This window comes from Calliphora vicina, chromosome 4 (genome assembly GCF_958450345.1).
Source record: "Calliphora vicina chromosome 4, idCalVici1.1, whole genome shotgun sequence".
NCBI lineage: Eukaryota > Metazoa > Arthropoda > Insecta > Diptera > Calliphoridae > Calliphora > Calliphora vicina.
In genome coordinates this window covers 121,097,356-121,115,583 of record NC_088783.1, presented here as the reverse complement: position 1 = coordinate 121,115,583, position 18,228 = coordinate 121,097,356, and the positions used below count along the sequence as shown (strand labels likewise).

The 18,228-nt window shown below is 27.9% G+C and overlaps 3 protein-coding genes across 3 annotated transcripts; 2 read left to right on the top strand and 1 right to left on the bottom strand.

Annotated features, from left to right (window-relative positions):
* Nucleotides 1-4,702: 4,702 nt before the first annotated feature.
* On the top strand, nucleotides 4,703-7,262 carry Naa30A (N(alpha)-acetyltransferase 30 A). Its single transcript, XM_065508454.1, has 4 exons — nucleotides 4,703-4,859; nucleotides 4,974-5,992; nucleotides 6,057-6,302; nucleotides 6,848-7,262. Exons 2-4 carry the CDS (start codon nucleotides 5,135-5,137, stop codon nucleotides 7,010-7,012), a joined length of 1,269 nt encoding a protein of 422 aa, XP_065364526.1. The 5' UTR covers nucleotides 4,703-4,859; nucleotides 4,974-5,134; the 3' UTR covers nucleotides 7,013-7,262.
* Nucleotides 7,263-10,922: 3,660 nt separating this feature from the next.
* On the bottom strand, nucleotides 10,923-17,906 carry MTPAP (mitochondrial poly(A) polymerase). The gene is made up of 3 exons (XM_065506904.1): nucleotides 17,782-17,906; nucleotides 16,858-17,716; nucleotides 10,923-11,968 (listed from the first exon to the last, which is right to left on the bottom strand). The coding sequence occupies exons 1-3, from the start codon at nucleotides 17,876-17,878 to the stop codon at nucleotides 11,065-11,067; spliced, it is 1,860 nt and encodes a 619-aa protein (XP_065362976.1). The 5' UTR covers nucleotides 17,879-17,906; the 3' UTR covers nucleotides 10,923-11,064.
* On the top strand, nucleotides 14,678-15,721 carry Tsp2A (tetraspanin 2A). The gene has a single exon (XM_065506905.1). The coding sequence runs from the start codon at nucleotides 14,702-14,704 to the stop codon at nucleotides 15,419-15,421; it is 720 nt and encodes a 239-aa protein (XP_065362977.1). The 5' UTR covers nucleotides 14,678-14,701; the 3' UTR covers nucleotides 15,422-15,721.
* Nucleotides 17,907-18,228: the final 322 nt, after the last annotated feature.

Below are 18,228 nucleotides of genomic sequence, written 5' to 3'. Positions count from 1 at the left end.
TTTGGTGTTTTGGGAAAGTTTTTTTATTGAACTAACAAGATATTTGTTAAATTAAATGAAGGAACATGAAAGCTGATTTTAATCAATTAGTTGGTATAGCAAACATTTGGTAAAATCAAGTAAAATAGATTTTTTTGATTACATTCCTGCTCTCTTTTTGTTATTAAATTTATTACTTTTATAATTATTCACTGAATATTATTCATTCCTTTTAAGTTAACTCAATATCCATTGGGTCGCGTGTTGGTTTCGCCGCATTTAAATCAGCATTTCAACACCATGTTTATCATGTAAAATCAAAGAGACAATTTAAATAAACAATTCAACACAACTTTGTGTTTTATTTTATTTTATGAGCATCTCAATTGTATTTTTTTTTTTTTATTTATTTTTATTGTCAAGTGAAAAATAGCTACAACAACAAAACCTCCCCCTGGTGGCATAAATCACTTTAACAAAATCTAAATATTCACACGCGACTTTTGGCAGCATCATAAATACAAATACAGAAAAGTTAAAATAAAATGTTATAAATTAAAGCGGGCGGAGTTTGATGCCACCCTCAAAACTTTCAACACTCATCCTGCTGCTGCAGAATTAAATGTTTGTGATGACATGAGTCACATAAAATTTACAATTTGTGGCAATTAAACAGTAAATAAATCCTTTGAAAATGAAAAAAATTAAACGGAAATCATGCTAAATAAAAAAACATTAAAATCTTTTAAGGGAGTTGTAAAGACTAGATAAAATTAAACTGGAGGAAGCTGAAACGGGACTACAAAAGGAACTAAGATTAAAGCTAATGCTTTAGACTGCTTAAGGAACTAGGATTGGAGCTAATGTTAGACTACATAAGGAACTAGGATAAGAAACTAGGATTGAAGCTAAACTTAGACTACTTAAGGAACTTGAATTCATGTTAAACTTAGACTACTTAAGAGACTAGGATCGAAGTTGAACTTATACTGCTTAAGGAACTAGGATTGAAACTAAACTTAGACTACTTAAGGAACTTTGATTGATGCTAAACTTTTACCACTTTATGGACTAGGATTGAAGCTAATGTTAGATCATTTAAGGAACTAGGATTGAAGCTAAACTTAGACCGCTTAAGGAACTAGGATTGGAACTAATGTTAGACTACTTAAGAAACTAGGATTGAAGCTAAACTTAGACTATTTAAGGGACAAGGATTGAAGCTAAACTTAGACTTCATAAGGAACTAGGATCGAAGTTGAACTTACACTGCTTAAGGAACTAGGATTGAAGCTAAACTTAAACTATTTAAGGAACAAAGATTGAAGCTAAACTTAGACTACCTAAGGAACTAGGATCGAAGTTGAACTTAGACTGCTTAAGGGACTAGGATTGAAACTAAACTTAGACTACTTAAGGAACTTTGAGTGATGCTAAACTTAAACTACTTTATGGACTAGGATTGAAGCTAATGTTAGACCTTTTAAGGAACTAGGATTGAAGCTAAACTTAGACTACTTAAGGAAATTGAATTGATGTTAAACTTTGACTACTTAAGGGACTAGGATTGAAGCTAGTGTTGCACCATTTAAGGAACAAGGATTGAAGCTAAACTTAGACTATTTAAGGGACCACGATTGCAGATAAACTTAGACAACTTAAGGAACTAGGATTGAAGGAACTAATTGAAGCTAAACTTGAACTAAATATTGAACCAGGATTGAAGCTAATGTTAGATCGGTATCGACGCGGTTTCGATATGGTTTGCCAGCAAAAAAAGTTTAAAGACCAAGAAATTGAAGACATTACTTCATGAAGATTATTGTCAAACTCAACAAGAGCTTGGGAGCAACTCAAGCAGCAATTTCAAAACGTTTGCGAGCAGCAGGATTCATCCAAAAGTAGGGAAATTGGCTATCATACGAATTGAAACCAAGAAACATAGAAAGATTTTGCAAAGAAAAGAAAATAATTTTTTCACCGAATCAATACTTGCGATGGAAAAATGGATCCGGCCAACCAGCAGAATCGACACCAAAGCCAAATATCCGTGGCGCTAAGGTAATTCTCTGTATTTGGTGGGAGCAAAAGGGTCCTATATATTATGAGCTGTTGAAATCTAACAAGACCATCACAGAGAACCTGTCGTTTGAGGCGAGCATTGGGTGAAAAACGTCCAGAATATGCGGCCAGACATGAAATACCTGTTAAAAACTATTTAGAATGAAGGGGTTGGGAGGTTTTGCTCACCCGCTTTTTAGTCCAGAACTTGCCCCGTCCGACTACTATTTGTTTCAATCGAAGCAGAACGCTCGCTCTGGGATACGCTTCACTTTGACCTTAAAAGATGAGCAGTTCTTTTGCCAGAAAAATGGGAATAAATTTATATTGTACAATTCTTTCAAAATAAAATCTAAAAATTTGAAAAAAATCCCGCATTTTTAAGGCCTACACCAAAACTTATGGAATTACGATTATAGCTAAACCAAAAAAATTACAAATGACTTTTGAATATGCCATTTATTTTCTCAAAATACTGACTAGTTTGCTATAATAACATTCCAAAACTCCAAAAATAAATTTATTAAACTTCTATTACAACCTGTTCTGTTCCAAATATTAAAAACCCACCCTTTAACCACCATAAGTTAAATTTCTAAACTCAACTGCTTAACGTTTAACTAATGCAATTTGAAATCTTTATTACCAAAAAAAGGGGGAGTATGAAACACATCCTTTTCTCAAACTTCATGCTTTTGGAAGATAAAAAAAAACTTATGTTATTTACATAAACACAATGTTTACACAATTCCTTATTTAGTTGCTTAATTTTCTAAACATTGTGTTTATTTATTTGCTCGTAGAAGATTGTTGGAGCTTAGCAAACACAAAATTAAAGTTGAATTCTTTATTAGGATAATGATTACAAATCTTCTTAAGCTCAATGAACTTAGAGCATAGACAAAAATCTACAACAGCCACCAGTCAAACACTCACACTTTAAATTCAACACGTCCTGGTAGCTGCTGGTTTTTACTGGAAATAATACAATTCATTAGAAAGAAGTTTTATTATCATCATCACTGATTTGAAATCCTTGCTACATGTTTGGGGTACTAGTTGTTATTTTTTTGATTTGCAATCTACTAAGTAAACTAAACTTGAAAACCTACACAACATACATATTTGGCATACGGATAAGCTGGATAAATAAAATGTTTACTTTTGTTGTAGAAGAAGCAGGAGTAACCAAAAATCAAAAACAAATTGTGGCCAGAAATTAAAACAAATAATTTGTAAATGTCCCCCAAAGCTGGCCGATTCAAGTGGACGTCTAGAATTAATAAAATTTGTGGTAATTTTGCTTCCTTTCTAATGCTAAGGATTCATGGCACATATAATTTAAGGTAATTGTATTAAGAAGTTTGAAAATCATCAATATGCTTTTTGTTTATTTAGTATCGCATTGAAATAAATCAAGATTTGGAAAATAGAAATGGTAAATTTTTAATGGAAATTGTATACAATTTGTTGTTTTAAATTCGTTATTAAAACCAACAAAATGTTTCTGCATACTTTGACCATAGGTCTCAGACTTGCTAGTACGGTAATAGGAAATAATTTAATACATACATTTTCTTTAATTTTTTTTTAAATTACAGCTCTTTTCTTTTTTTTTAATTTTTTACATTTAATTAATTACATTCTGTAAATCTATACTTTTTTAATCAAATTTTCATACCCACTTCTATTTAACACCAAAAACTAGTTAATTTTAATTAAAAATACTGACTTAAGTTATTCCAATTTAATTTTTTAAATAATCTACGTTTGTTTTTTCTAACTGATTTTATTTCAAATTTGCCTTGTTTACATGAATGAAACATTCACAATTGTTTACATATGTCATTCACAGTGTTATTGTGAATGAACAATAGTGTTAACAGAGTTACCATTTTGTTTAAGTTCATTAAATGAAGTGGCAACATCAGTTTCCGTTAATTATGAATAAGGATAAATGATATTTAACGTCTAGACGAGTAATAAAATGAGGTTTCGTGAGGTGTACGCCAAATTTTCATTAGCAAAGTCAGCATGATTAATTATTTTTACGTTATATAAGTGAAAAATAATATTATATTATAAGTAAAATGTATAATAAAATACAATACGATAACGAAAACGATATTACCTTATAGGGATGATTATGATATTGTATTTTATTATTGAAAACGATGTTATCATATCGGTTCTAAACATTTTGCTTCCAATAAAATAAATAAAGAAACCACAAATATTTGAATTACTACTCATGGTTGATGGGTACACTTAACATATCGCCCATAAATTATTGGGGTGTCAGTCGAATTAAAGCAATAATAAAATATTTGTTTTAATATCTACATATATCTATATTTGTATTATGAAGTTTTTTTATAATTTTTGAAACTTCTGATTTATAAACTGAATATAATTTCGTTTTTATGTTATTCTATTAGCAAATTAATCAAAATATAATAATTCCTTAAAATGTATTATAAATTAAAATATTTGCTTTGAAAAAATATCTAGATATACCATTTTTACATAAATTTTTTGATTTCAACGTTAAATACAGCGTTTTTAAACTAAATTCAGTTTTAAGCGTTTTTTCCCATTAACCAAATTAGGCAACCCTGCAGTCAGCCGTGGTGTTACATATGTTCACAGGGTTGCATTTCCATTGATAGATAAAATAAATGTCACTGCAAAATCATTGTGAAAAAAAAGAACTTCATCTAGGAGGAAAAATCTTATTGAATTGTTAAAGAAAAATCAACTTAAATTAAATAATTTTGTGGAAAATATGTTTGAAAAATAACAAATAAAGCCAGTAAAACGTATGTGTTATGGACATAAATAATTTATTTCGCTAAATATCAACAAAAAATTAGATTTTCTTAGCAAAAGTGTGTTTCGATGTCTGTCATTGAATTCTTTTTTTTTCGTTTCAGTAAAAGCAGAGAGCAAGAAGAAAATTAACAAGGAAGAAAGAAAAAAACGAAAGAAAACCTTTTTTTTGTAAAAAAAAAAGAAAATAGGGAAATATTTAAAATATTTGCTATTTTTTTAAGTAAACAAAAACATAAAATTACATATTATTTAAACAAGTGCAATGGAACAAGTTAAAGGCTCTTTGGGGAGTCAAATGCAAACACCACAACAACAACAGCAGCAACAACAACAAAATCAATCAAAGAAAAAATCTAAAAATAAAAAGAAAAGCTCCAAAAATGAGTCAAATACTGTGACAAGGTCTAATGAGGAACATGAACTGCAGCAGCAGCAGCCAATAGAGGGGGTGGTGGCGTTGGAAAATGGACTGACAGATCAATTGAAGCAACAGCTGCACATAAGCAACGACAGCAACAGCAGTAGTTGTAGTAGTAGCAACAGCAACAACAAGGTCAATGGCCTGATGACAGAAAATTTGAAAAAATCTAAAGCCTGCCCTCCCACTACTACAACTTCTAAAACTAATATAGCAACAAACGATAACCAACAAAAACAACCTGCTTTAAATGGCCATCATTTGGATAAGGACAAGTTGTCCGCGGTTAATGGACAAGATGATGGCACTTGTCAACAACAGGCAGTGAATAAAAAATCAAAACGGAAACCCAATAACAAAAAGAATAACAGTTCTTTAGAGGACAATGAAAACCAACTGGAGAACGGCCACTGCCCTGAAACCGTTACAAATGGTTTTAGCCATCAGGAACCACAAATTTTAGCAAACGAAACAAAACTAAACACTGCCATGAACGCCACCAACAACAACTCTACTAGCACACCTAGCAACAATAATATTAAAACGAAAGCAGACAACTGTTCGAAACAGCCAACTAAAGAACAAGAAACACAAGAGGAATCATCGTCCTTGGAGTTAGTTACTTTAAGTAAAAGTCCCGAATTGGATTTAACAAATGTTCATATTGAGTACAAGGAATATGAGTCTGAACTGCAGATGCATGTAGGTTTTAATTAAATATAAAGAAAGTTTAAATTTTTAATGTTTTTTTTGCTTTACTTTCTAGGACATTATGCGTTTAATACAAGCTGAGTTATCCGAGCCTTACTCGATCTATACTTATCGTTATTTCATTTATAATTGGCCCAAATTGTGTTTTTTGGCGGCCCATGGCAATGAGTATGTGGGTGCTATAGTGTGCAAGCTGGATATGTACATGAATGTGAGGCGTGGCTATATAGCCATGTTGGCCGTGCGCAAGGAATATAGGAAATTGAAAATTGGCACAACCCTAGTGCAAAAAGCCATAGAGGTAAACGTTGAAATAAAAAGAAAAAATAATAACCACTACTCCGTTGTAAATCGAATTACGTTACTGTTTTTAAACGAATTCATATATTTTGATGTTGAGGTTTTAGTTTTCAGTAAACAAATCTGTTTCAAAACATAAATTTTCTTTTCAATTATTACTTTTTTAAAAATCGCTCAGTCGATTTACAGAACAGGGTCGAATATTTGATATTATTCTTACCTGTTCTGTAAATCAAGTGATTTTCAAGAAGGCATTATCAATAATTTGGTGTTTTGCAAATCACACGATTTAGGTAATTTGAAAAAAGTTTATTTACTTGAAAGTAAAACGAGTAAATCATGTGGATTTGATTTACAGAATACAAAAGTATGTGAATTCGTTTAAAATCGAAATCGTAACTCGGATTCGAGGGGAGAATATTCTCCACTGTTCTGTAAACGTAAATAGTTTTACTTTTCAGTAAACAAACCTGTTGCAATGTACAAAATTTTAGGATTTGCAATAGATTTATATTGTAAGCAACTAACTTTTTTCTTCCTTTTTAGGCCATGTTAGCCGACAAAGCCGATGAAGTTGTTTTGGAAACTGAAATGAGCAATTTGCCCGCTTTACGTTTGTATGAAAATTTGGGTTTTGTACGTGATAAACGTCTATTTCGTTATTATTTAAATGGTGTCGATGCTTTACGTTTAAAATTATGGTTTAGATGAGATCTTTAGTAAAAAAACAAACACCCTCCCCCATCACCCAGCGACAACAAAAATCAAATAATGCTTGTAAATCATAAAATATTTTCTTTAAATTAAGTTTTTTTTCTAGAGGAACCTATCAACCCTACCTTATCTATACTTTAACCATTAAATTCAGCAACATGTAACAAAAAAAAAACACAACATTTTTATTTAAAACATCATTTTGATTTAATAAAACAAAACAAAAGGAAAAAACACAAACAAATAATTAAGTCTGTTCGTTTACTAAGACTTGCTAGAATTGGTAAAGAACAATTTTTGGATTTTAGAAACAAAATCTAAAAACAATTTAAAAATTTTAGAATGAAGATGTGATTTTAATACAAAATTGTTAAAATTGTTTGCCGGTCTTGTTTCTGAATCAGGTTCTTATTATGTATATTGAACTTGTTAATTCTTGCAGTGAAAATATATATATTTTTTGTTTTTAGCACAAACTGAGTTAAATATTTTAACCGATTTTTTTTGTATTTTATTTTTAAATTGAAAAATTGTGTGTAAAATCAAAATGTTATTATTTATATGAAATACAATAACTAACAAAAAAGAAAATCAATTGTTGATTTTCAATCTTAGATTTTTTATAGAGCTGACATGATGTGATTTAGCAAGAACAAAGTTAAAACAAAAAATGTGAGAAGCAATTAATATTTGGTCTTAATAACAAATCAAAGGATAACCAAGATTTATAACAAAATCATACTTAACTTTTGAAACAAATTGTATGTAAGAGAAACTGTTTGTAGTTTGTAAATTTATATAATTTGTTTTAGCATTAATACGTAAATTATAATAATTAGCAGCTAATTTTTAAATTATGACAAACAAAGAGAAAGCTTCAGTATAATTTCGCTTAAACAAAAAAATGGAACAAACTAAATTTAAAATTCAAGTTAAGTGTCTTAAAACAAATCAATTTAGACAAAAACAAAACTATACACAATATTGTTATAGATTTTTCCTCATACTTTTAAAAAATTTTGTATTTTTCAAAGGTTTATAAACAAAATTTAATTTAGAAAGTTTAATTTAAATATTTTCAAAGTTTTCGAATTTTTTTTATTTTTTAAGAAAATTATAAAATGATTATTGAAAACCTTGCTAGAAATCTTTAATTTTAACACAAAAACCAATACATTTTTAAACTGTCTTCTAAAATTTTGGATATATCAAAAATAATCAATAATTTTCTTATTTGCTTCAATAAATTATCTTAAAAAGCAAGACTCTATTTATTATTTAAAACTTTAAAATTTTTAATTAACCCTATTATTTTATTTAAAAAATATATTCAATAATTATGTTGTAAACTAACCCGTCTCATGATAATAAACAAAACAAAAAAAAATTAGCAACAAATATTTAAACACACAAATAAAAACTTTGACAAAACTACAAAAAAAAAATTAAAATTAAATTTTAAGCGTATTAAGTAAATAATAAATGTGACATCCATATTAATAATCATGATTATAGTAAGTTAAGTTACTAACCCACATATAACAAGAGATTAAACTTAATAAGGGGATTATTTGTTTTTAATAAATCCCCTTACTAACAATGCCTTTCAAAATAAAAACAAAAGAAAAACTATCTCTATAAATCTTAAAAGAAGATAATTGAAATCGTTTAAAACTTCAATATATACAATATATGTAGCGAAGAAAATCAAGTTATTTACTGATTTAGTAATAAAATAAGTCTTGTCGTATGGTTAATACTAGTAAGTTTCATGTAAATTTAATTGAGTTCGTAAAATAATTAAACAAAAAAAAAAACAAATCAACTAATACTTAAAGCAAGTGTGTAAATATAAATAAAATTATAAATAAATAAAAACATATATATGCAAGAAAAACAACAAAAATAAAAAATTTATTTTATATAGAAATTCAAATTTGTTTGTCACAAAACTTTTTGGTTATTTTTGCATAGGGTAACATAGAGACGAGACGGAATTGTCAAAAACCTAAGTCTTTTGTCAAAAACCTATCTCTTGCAACAACAAAATACATGCTAGACAATGTATGTTGTTGTTGTATCAGAAATATTATTTGTTGTATTTTTGTTTGACAAATCGGATTGTCTCGTCTCTATGTATAATTCTCTATGTATTTTTGTTTCAGTTTTCTATTGTCAAAAAAATCATTTTAAAAAATGTGAATAAAAGTTTTTTTGGTTAAAAAAAACGTTTAGGTGAAAGTATTTTTTTATGGAAAAATATGTTTTTGTGAAAAAAAAACATTTTATATTAAAAAAAAAGCTTTTTTGAAAAATTAATTTTTTGGTAAAAAAAAGCTTTTAAACTTAATGAAAAAGCTTTTTGAGTTTTTTTATGAATAAAGTTTCTGTTTAAACTTTTTTGTTAAAAATATTTGCAAACAAATCGTTTTTAAAAAAGTTGTATTTTTAACTTTTTTGTGAAAAAGTTTATTTATGAAAAAAAGCTTATTTTTTTTAGGCCCCTTTTAAGAGCTTAAGGAGAACAACTTTAGTACAGTACAGATTTGCTTATACAATTTGGCAAATTGGTTTGTTTTTCATCCATGTTTTTGATAGACTTGCTCCACTAACTAAATTGCTAGTGTTGTAAAATGGGTTTTATAAACATTTTTGTGAATAAAGCTTTTTTTCATTTTTTTTGTGAAAATTCAAATTTTTATTTTGGTGAAGAAAGCTTTTTCAACATTTTTGTAAAAACTAATGTTTGTTAAAAAAATATTTTAAAGCTTTTGTAATTTTTTTGTTAAAATTTTATGAAAAAGCTCGAAAGTTATTTTATTGAAAATAAGAATTTTTTTTAACTTTTGATTGAAAAAGCAAAATTTTTTTAAAAATAACTTTTTTGTAAAAAAGGCATCATTTGAATTTTTTATTGAGAAAAAAATTAATGTTTTTTGTTAAAAAGCTTTTTTTAACCTTTAAACTTTTTTATGAAAAAGCTCTGTAAAAAAGTTTTTTTATTGAAAATAAGTTATTTTTTAAATCTTTAAACTTTTTTTTAAAAAAAACTTTTTTACTTTTTTGTGAAAAAGGCATCATTAGAATAAATTTTTTTATTGAGAAAAAAATTATTTTTTTATTGAGAAAAAAATTATTTTTTTATTGAGAATTTTTTTTATTGAGAAAAAAATTATTTTTTTTTTGTTAAAAAGCTTTTTTTAACCTTTAAACTTTTTTTATGAAAAAGCTCTGTAAAAAAGTTTATTTAAAAAAGCTTTTTTTAAAAAAAAAATTTGAATAAATTTATTTATTAAAAAAAAAATAATTTTTTGGATTTTTTTTTTGTAAAAATCTTTTTTAACCTTTTTAAGAAAAAGCGTATTCTACACTTTTTATTAAAAAAAAATATTTTTTTTAACTTTTAATGGAAAAAGCTTTTTCTCTTTTTTGAGAAAAAAACACTTTTTTATAGAAAAAAACTACCGTGAGAGAAATAATAAATTCACAAAAAAAAGACATCTTTTAAATTATTAACCAAAAATGTGTCGAAAAGTGAAACTGATTTTCAAGTTTTTCACCAAAAATCTTTCATAATCCGTGTAAACTAATTTTAAATTGTATTATTACCAATTTAAAACCTGTATATCTTTCGGGTATGTGATTAATCTTGTTTGAACGATTTGAAAATATGCGATGAATTTCAAAAATGTCGCTTTAACTAATTTGTATCATTTGTGACCCAAATGATAAATGTAAAAAACTACAAGCGGAATGACAAACATAAACCTTTACCACTCATGGTGAAGGGTATTTTCTACCAAAATATAAAATCTTATAATAATTTTGTTGCAACTAAATTAATAGTCAAAGAGAAATTTCGTTTTTCTTTATTATTTTTTCATTTGCACAAAAATAAAACAGTATGTACTTCTTACTTATCGTTATATTTTAGGATAATTTGTAAAACTTATAACTTAAATAACAAACAATTTTAATTACTAGTTTAGTCCCGGGGCAGTCCAAACGACATACTTAAAATGTCTTTCTTGTACGCTTTACACATCTTCTCATCTACTTCTTTTTGAGCCTTTAGATGTTGTAGAAGAGGCTGACTTTGCTGCTGAAGCTGGGGATGAAGATGAGGCATTCAAACGCATTTGTTTCATATCCTGGCGTGCGCTAGTCTTAATATTATCTATTTGTTGTTTGACTTGGTTATTTTTTAAACCCATTGAGGTAGAGGTAACTGAATTGCCCGCTTGTTGTGTTTCCGTTTTATCAAATAAATCACTAATTTCTAAAATGCGCGGCTTAAAGAACATATTCGGCCGTATTATAGTCTTCTCGGGCGTTTTAAATAAGTTCAGCAGGCCCCAGGGTTCTTGTGTTTTATCCACTTCGCCTTGATATTGATTCTCCACTTCAGACTCTAATACCCAGGCAGCATTACGCACTTCTATGCGTAAACGTTCACATTCCTCCAAGCTAACATTTTTACTTACATTCATCAACTGTTCCAAGGGATTTACTATATACAAAGCAGCATGATCAGGTTTGTTTATGGCTCTGCCCTCATTTAGCGAAATGGCTTTATTTTGAAAATCAAATTGTGAATAGAATTCAAAGAATTGCAATAACAATTCACTAGTTTTACTAGTATTGTTACTACGAAAACCCACCGACTGAAAGTCACGGGCAAAAGTACAATTTATACCGTCCTCGGTAATGCGTACATCATCTTGTGAGGCCGCTTTGATAAGGGTATTTATGGCGGGCAATACTGGTTGTTTGGTTTGTTGCAAAAAGAAAATGACCAGACAGGTTAAGGAGAAATTCGAGATCCAACGTCCAGGTGAGGGATTGGTGAGACCACAGGAACTGGCCCAACGACGTATGCAGAAGGTTAAGGGTTTTACACGTTCATCGAACTCGCCAAACATGTACAAAAGTTCTGACATATAAAAACCCGAACTGAAATTGATATTGAAGAGAAAAAGATGTTAAAGGATTAATAGAGTTTCGTTTTATAAATTTCATGAAGAGGTGGCCAGGATGGTTAGAATTTTGCTATGGCGATTTGATGATAAGGTGAATTGAATTTTGTTTAGTGTGTTGGTTAATGATGTTTAAAATTAGTATTTTTCTTAGTGTTTTTCTGCGTATCTTGAATTTGTTTGGTGCCTGCTTCTTTGAATTTTCTGCTAGTATTAAGTCTTTCTTGTGTGTTCAGAACATTGCTGCTTTATTAGTTCTAGTTCAGTTCTATTTCAGTTCTAATTCTTTGATTATCTGTAAATGTGCTTTTAGTATGTTGCAAATGCTGAAGATTCTATAGCTGTTTAAGAGAGCATCTTGATTTCAAATCTCTACTAGCAAACTTCTGATAGATCAAAACTTTAAATGTTAAGAACGTAATTTTCTTCTATATTAAAGACTGGAACATTATGAAGGTTCATTATTAAATTTGTTTATTTTATACAATATCTGTTATTTACTTGACACATGCTTAAGAATAATAAACTTCCGAAATTCCGGATATGAGTAACACTACAATTGAATAATGAATTTATTTACTAAACGAACATTCGTCCTATACAATAAGTATGCTGTTATTTTAAAAATATTTTATATTAATGTAACATTATTTATTTCAATCACAAAGCAGGTGTGTAACTCTTTATAGTCTACCTTTTCTTTTCCATATAAACTTTTTCTGATAAAAATTTAGCAATAATATTTATTATCTTATCTTTTTGGTAGCTCTACATATCTTATCTTATCGTTAAATATTGAAATGTAAAGCTTTAGTATGAATTCCTAAACACAGCGGACATGGCATCATCAAATGGGTTAACTATAACAATAACTGAACACAATTAGCCACGAAAAAGAAAATACAGTTACGAAAAACGAACGAAAATTTACAAACGAAAAAAACATACAAAGCGGAGCACGGAATTTTCAGTTAAAAAAACTTTTAATAAAAAAATAGAATTAAAAACAATTTAAAAAGGTGAAAAACTACATAACAAAAGAAAATTAAATAAGATTTAAATAAAAATCTTATATTAAAATAAAAATAAAAGAAAAATCTATTAAATATTACAAAAATTATCTAAATGATGAAAATGAAAGCCATTTTATGGTTGATATAAGCATTTACAACAGCCTTGAACTGAAAACTATTACCAAATTATTTTATTTTAAAATGTGTTAAAAATGTTTGAAAAGTTTCTAAATTTTTCAGGATATTTTATGATAAAATATTACACAATTGGTTTAAAACAAAGAAAATAATTAAAATTGTGTGTCTTTGAATAATAAAAAGCAGCCTTGAACTGAAAATTATTAATAAACTAATTAATATTTGATTGTTTTTTTTGAAATTTCACAAAAAAATTCAATTAAATCTTATTAAAGTGATAGAAAATAATCAGACTTAAAGTGAAATCCATTTAAAACTCTAAAAATATTAAAGTTTTTACAAATGTTTCTTTGTTTTCTTTTAATTTTCTTTAAAAACGTTTTATTTCTTTAAAACTACATGAAAATTATAGATAATTTGAACCAAAAAAACTCCTTATCTAATAAAGTGAACATTAAAAAGTGGTTGCACCATTCTTGTTGTAATGTATTAATCATCATTTGAAACAGGTTGATTGTGATAACGCTTTTATTTGCTAAATGAACAAATATTTTGCTGATAACGTAAAAAAACAACAACAACAAACAAACTTAAAACAACCAAAAGTTTTGTGACAGAAAAAAGTTTAATAATAAAAATAATGAATCAAATTTAATTCAACAGAAATTGGAAATAATAAAATACCTACTTAATAATCTAAAAAAGGGCGTAAATAAAGCTTTGTTGAAAGGCACTGCAATTTCTATATTTTTGTAAAGAAATATAACAACTTCTATAACTAATCATCGATTCTTAATTTTAAGTTTTTCCCAAAATGTTATAGAAAAAAATTTAGAATTCCTTTTAAACTTAAACGAATTTTTTTTTTTTATTAAAAATTATTTCAAAAAATATTGAAAATTTTTCGAATCAAATTTTCAAATTTCTGTTTCTGTCTATAATTTGTTTCTCCAAATGTTTTAGATATTTTTTTTTTAATTTTTTAAAAAATATAGACGAACATTTTTTATTAAAAAAAATTAATTTAAATTTTTTTACTAAAACTTATTTTCAAATTTTCACTAAAAAAAAATTTTTTACAAAAAAAAAAATTCTAATTTTCACTAAAAAATATATTTTCAAATTTTTCAATTAAAAATTAATTTAAAATTTTTCAATAAAAAATTATTATTTAAAAATTTAATTTTAAAAAATTTTCAATACAAAATTATTTTCAAAATTTCAAAAAAATTAAAACAATTTTAAAATTTATTGTCAAATTGTGACAAAAATTTACTAAAAAATAATTTTAAAATTTTCACGAAAATTCACCAAAATTTCCACTAAAAAATAAGTTTAAATTTTTTACTAAAAAAATTATTTTAGTAAAAAACAATTTAAATAACATTCTGCAAAATTTTCAAAAATACAAATGCGCAATTTGAAATAAATATGGCAGAGATCAAGCTACTATACTACAGTTCCAAGTTTATTAAATTTACAAACAAATTTTAAACAAAATATCTAACCACTAATTTCTTTTCATTCCCTTCCAGCTCTTGATTACCAAACAATAAAAAATGGCTGCCGAAAACACTTTGGAAAAGCAAATAGGTTGTGTTAAATACACTCTATTCTGTTTCAACATTGTAGCCTGGATGATAGCTACCTCTTTGTTTGCCCTCACCGTGTGGCTAAGAGCTGAACCCGGTTTCAATGAATGGCTGCGCATTCTGGAGGCCCAATCTTTCTACATAGGCGTTTATATTTTAATAGCCATCAGCATTATCTTAATGGCTGTTTCATTTTTGGGCTGCCTAAGTGCTCTTATGGAAAATACCCTGGCTCTGTTTGTGTTTATAGGCACCCAGATATTTGGCTTTATAGCCTCTACTATAGGCGCTGCTTTATTGCTGCAATACAGCACAGTACATTCTAGTCTACAACCTTTACTATTGACCAGCATTAACCGTTTTGTTAGTACCTCGGAATATTCCTATTCCTCCTATGTACTCAATATGATACAAGAAAATATTGGTTGTTGTGGTGCTACCGGACCCTGGGACTATTTGGATTTACGTCAACCTTTGCCCACCTCCTGTCGCGACACTGTCAGCGGTAATGCCTTTTTCATTGGTTGTGTTGATGCCCTGACCTGGTTCTTTGAGGCTAAAACATCTTGGATTGTGGCCTTAGCTTTGGCTTTGGGCTTGCTTAATGTTATATGCGGTGTTATGAGTTTGGTTTTAGTACAAGCTGTTAAGAAGGAGGAGGATGAAGCTCGAGCCTATAGGCATTAATTAGAGAGCAGTACAAATAAGCTCTCTTCAGTTTTTAATTACATACACATTAAGTTTAAGCCGTTTATACATACATTTTCAAAACTTGCATACAAAAACAAAACAAAAATAACATAAAATGCCGAATGAACTTCTTTATACAACATCCATCATTATACTTTAGTTTTGTATTTAATGATAATGAAGTATTTTATACAATTATTTAATTAAGTTTTAAAGAACATCCTTTTTTTTGAATAAAAATAAAGAAAATATTTTGAAATTCTTCTAGGAATATGGAAGAATTTCAAAAACGAAAAATTGTTTTAAATTTGGAAAAATTTTAAGAATAATAAGGAATTGAATTTTGAGCAAAAAGTACTGTTTGGTACTTTTTATGAAATTTGTTTTATATTTGAAAATGTTTTAAGAATCATAAGATATAAGAACAAGATATACTTGTTTAAATACCCTTTAATTATGAGCAAAAAGTACTTTTTTGATTCTTTTTTTTTGACACAAAATATCAAAACTGCAAATTCTTCAATTTGTTCAAAAAGTACTTTTGTACCATTTTGTTCTAAAATTCATTGAATAAATGCTGAAAATTGATTTTAACGAAATTGTTTGTCATAATTGTATTTAAAGCCTACAAAAAGTAATTGGTATTCTTCTGGGAAAATTTAAGAATTTCAAAAACACATACAATTTGTTTCAAATTTGAGAAAATTTTAAGAATAATGAGAGAAATGAGAAAAAAAAAGTACTTTTGATTCCTCTTATAGATATTGTTAAATTAGCAAAATATGTTTTAATTATCATTTTGTGCTGTATTACAAAGAAATATGGCAAATCTGTAATATTTTCAAATAGTACTTTTGGTACTTTTTATATTTCTTTTTCCCATAATAACTGCAAAGTTTGCATATTTTTAAATAGTAGTACTTTTTTAGAAATTTTTAAATTAGTAAAATCTTAGCATATAATATAATACAATATGGAAAATCTGTAATATTTTAAAAAAGTACTTTCGGTACATATTATTTCTGATATAAAAATTTATAGAAAATTTCCTATAAATGGCTATTTTAAACTTCTTTGTCTGATATATCAATAAAAATCTTCTATAAGCATCACATTTGAAGTATTTTGCTTCCTTTTGCCAAACATAATTGCAAAGTTGTCATTTTTCAAAAAGTACTTTTGGTACTATTTATTGTTAAATTTTGTTGCTTTTTTGACTCAGTTAAAATTAGGTTTTAATTTTTGTTATAGGCTAGCAATATTGTGCATCAGTTCGAATCAAAACTTTATTATAAAAAATATTTTCAAAAAGTATGTACTTCTGGTACTTTTTGATGTTTGTTATAAAATTTATTGAAAATTTTCAATTCTCCCCCCTCATATGAAATTTAAGCAGAATGAGATGAATAAATAAAAATATATGTAGTACTCACAGATTACTCATAGACAGATCAATTTCCAAATTTAAATGCTCATGATGATACTTTATAATGGGTACTCTGGCCTGCAAAATACGCCTGACATGACACACTCCCGGCAGAAACAGTTGCAACATATCACCAATACTTTCCATTTGCCGTTGGGTCTGCGAACGACCATTTGTTAGATTCTCTTTGGTGTGAAACACTAAACGTGAATCGGGCCTTTTTCTGGCCTCTGGACCTTTGCACTCATGATCCAAGCGTAATATTAAATCTAAATCACAGCCCATTTTGCCAAAACCATTGACCGAAGAACCGAAGGGCAGAGCATTTGCCAAAGGGAACATGCCCGATATGGCCTTTTGCACCTGATAGGCGGCCAGAAATCTTAAACGTATGCCTAAATCATTTAATTTAGAGCGTTTATATAGCTCCATCAATTGCAGTTCTATGTGGGGACACTCCTTTAATACCCTATTCAAATCACTCATTTCCACTATATTATTGCCATCCAACACAACCAAGTTGGATTTGTCGGCAGTTTCCAAAGGCTTTTGTTTTAAGGCCTTTTTGCCAGTTGCTCTAAACCACAAAAAGGGCGATCTAGCTGGCACACCTATGAAGTCCTCATTATAGGCCGAGGAATCTATGGCCTCTAAAGCCTGTTGGCTGTTTTCATATTCCAACAATATATAATGCTGCACATCATCATGCCGCACACAATAATGATGGGCTCCCACTATGTTGCCGTACGAACTGCAGTAGTTGTATAACTCAGGAAAAGACTTTTCAGAACTAACTTGCACCACCACACTGCGCGTAGCCTGTTGCTGGCGCTGCAACACAAAATCATCAAAAGACAATTTGCTAACTAAAATCAATAAATTTTATTAAAAATACTATAATTGAACAATTGTTTATAACATTTCAACTTACCTGCAGTTGCGGTGGGCGGTGTTGAGGAATATTTAGCTTTTAACACATATTTCGGATAGTTTTTTATGCTACAACATTGCTTCACTATTTTATACATTTTGTTAACACTAAATTTCACTATTTTTTGTTATATTTTTTATGGTTTTATTAAGTTTTTTTTATTAAAACAAAATAAATTCCTTTAGAACAACTAAACACCAACCCGCCTGTTACTGAAAATTGAGGTTAACTAATCAGCTGTAGATAAATTATCAATTTATCAATCCCAATTGGAAATTTGTCATTTATAAACAATTCAAGTTTTTGTTGTTTTACGGACTTTAAATTGTTATGGTATCAATTAAACTTAGGCTAAAATTTTGTAGACTTTAATATTTAATTAATTTTTTTATAAAAACCTTTGAGAAGGTATGAGTTTTTAGTAAAAATTCATGTTTAGTTTTTTTC

Excerpts from the sequence above, each read along its gene's own strand:
- Naa30A (XM_065508454.1), top strand. The coding sequence starts at position 5,135 with ATGGAACAAGTTAAAGGCTCTTTGGGGAGTCAAATGCAAACACCACAA. Across the intron at positions 5,993-6,056 it reads AGTCTGAACTGCAGATGCAT|GACATTATGCGTTTAATACA; the intron begins GTAGGTTTTAAT and ends TTTACTTTCTAG. Across the intron at positions 6,303-6,847 it reads TAGTGCAAAAAGCCATAGAG|GCCATGTTAGCCGACAAAGC; the intron begins GTAAACGTTGAA and ends CTTCCTTTTTAG.
- Tsp2A (XM_065506905.1), top strand. The coding sequence starts at position 14,702 with ATGGCTGCCGAAAACACTTTGGAAAAGCAAATAGGTTGTGTTAAATAC.
- MTPAP (XM_065506904.1), bottom strand. The coding sequence starts at position 17,878 with ATGTATAAAATAGTGAAGCAATGTTGTAGCATAAAAAACTATCCGAAA. Across the intron at positions 17,717-17,781 it reads ACCGCCCACCGCAACTGCAG|TTAGCAAATTGTCTTTTGAT; the intron begins GTAAGTTGAAAT and ends TATTGATTTTAG. Across the intron at positions 11,969-16,857 it reads GATCTGTCTATGAGTAATCT|TTCGGGTTTTTATATGTCAG; the intron begins GTGAGTACTACA and ends TATCAATTTCAG.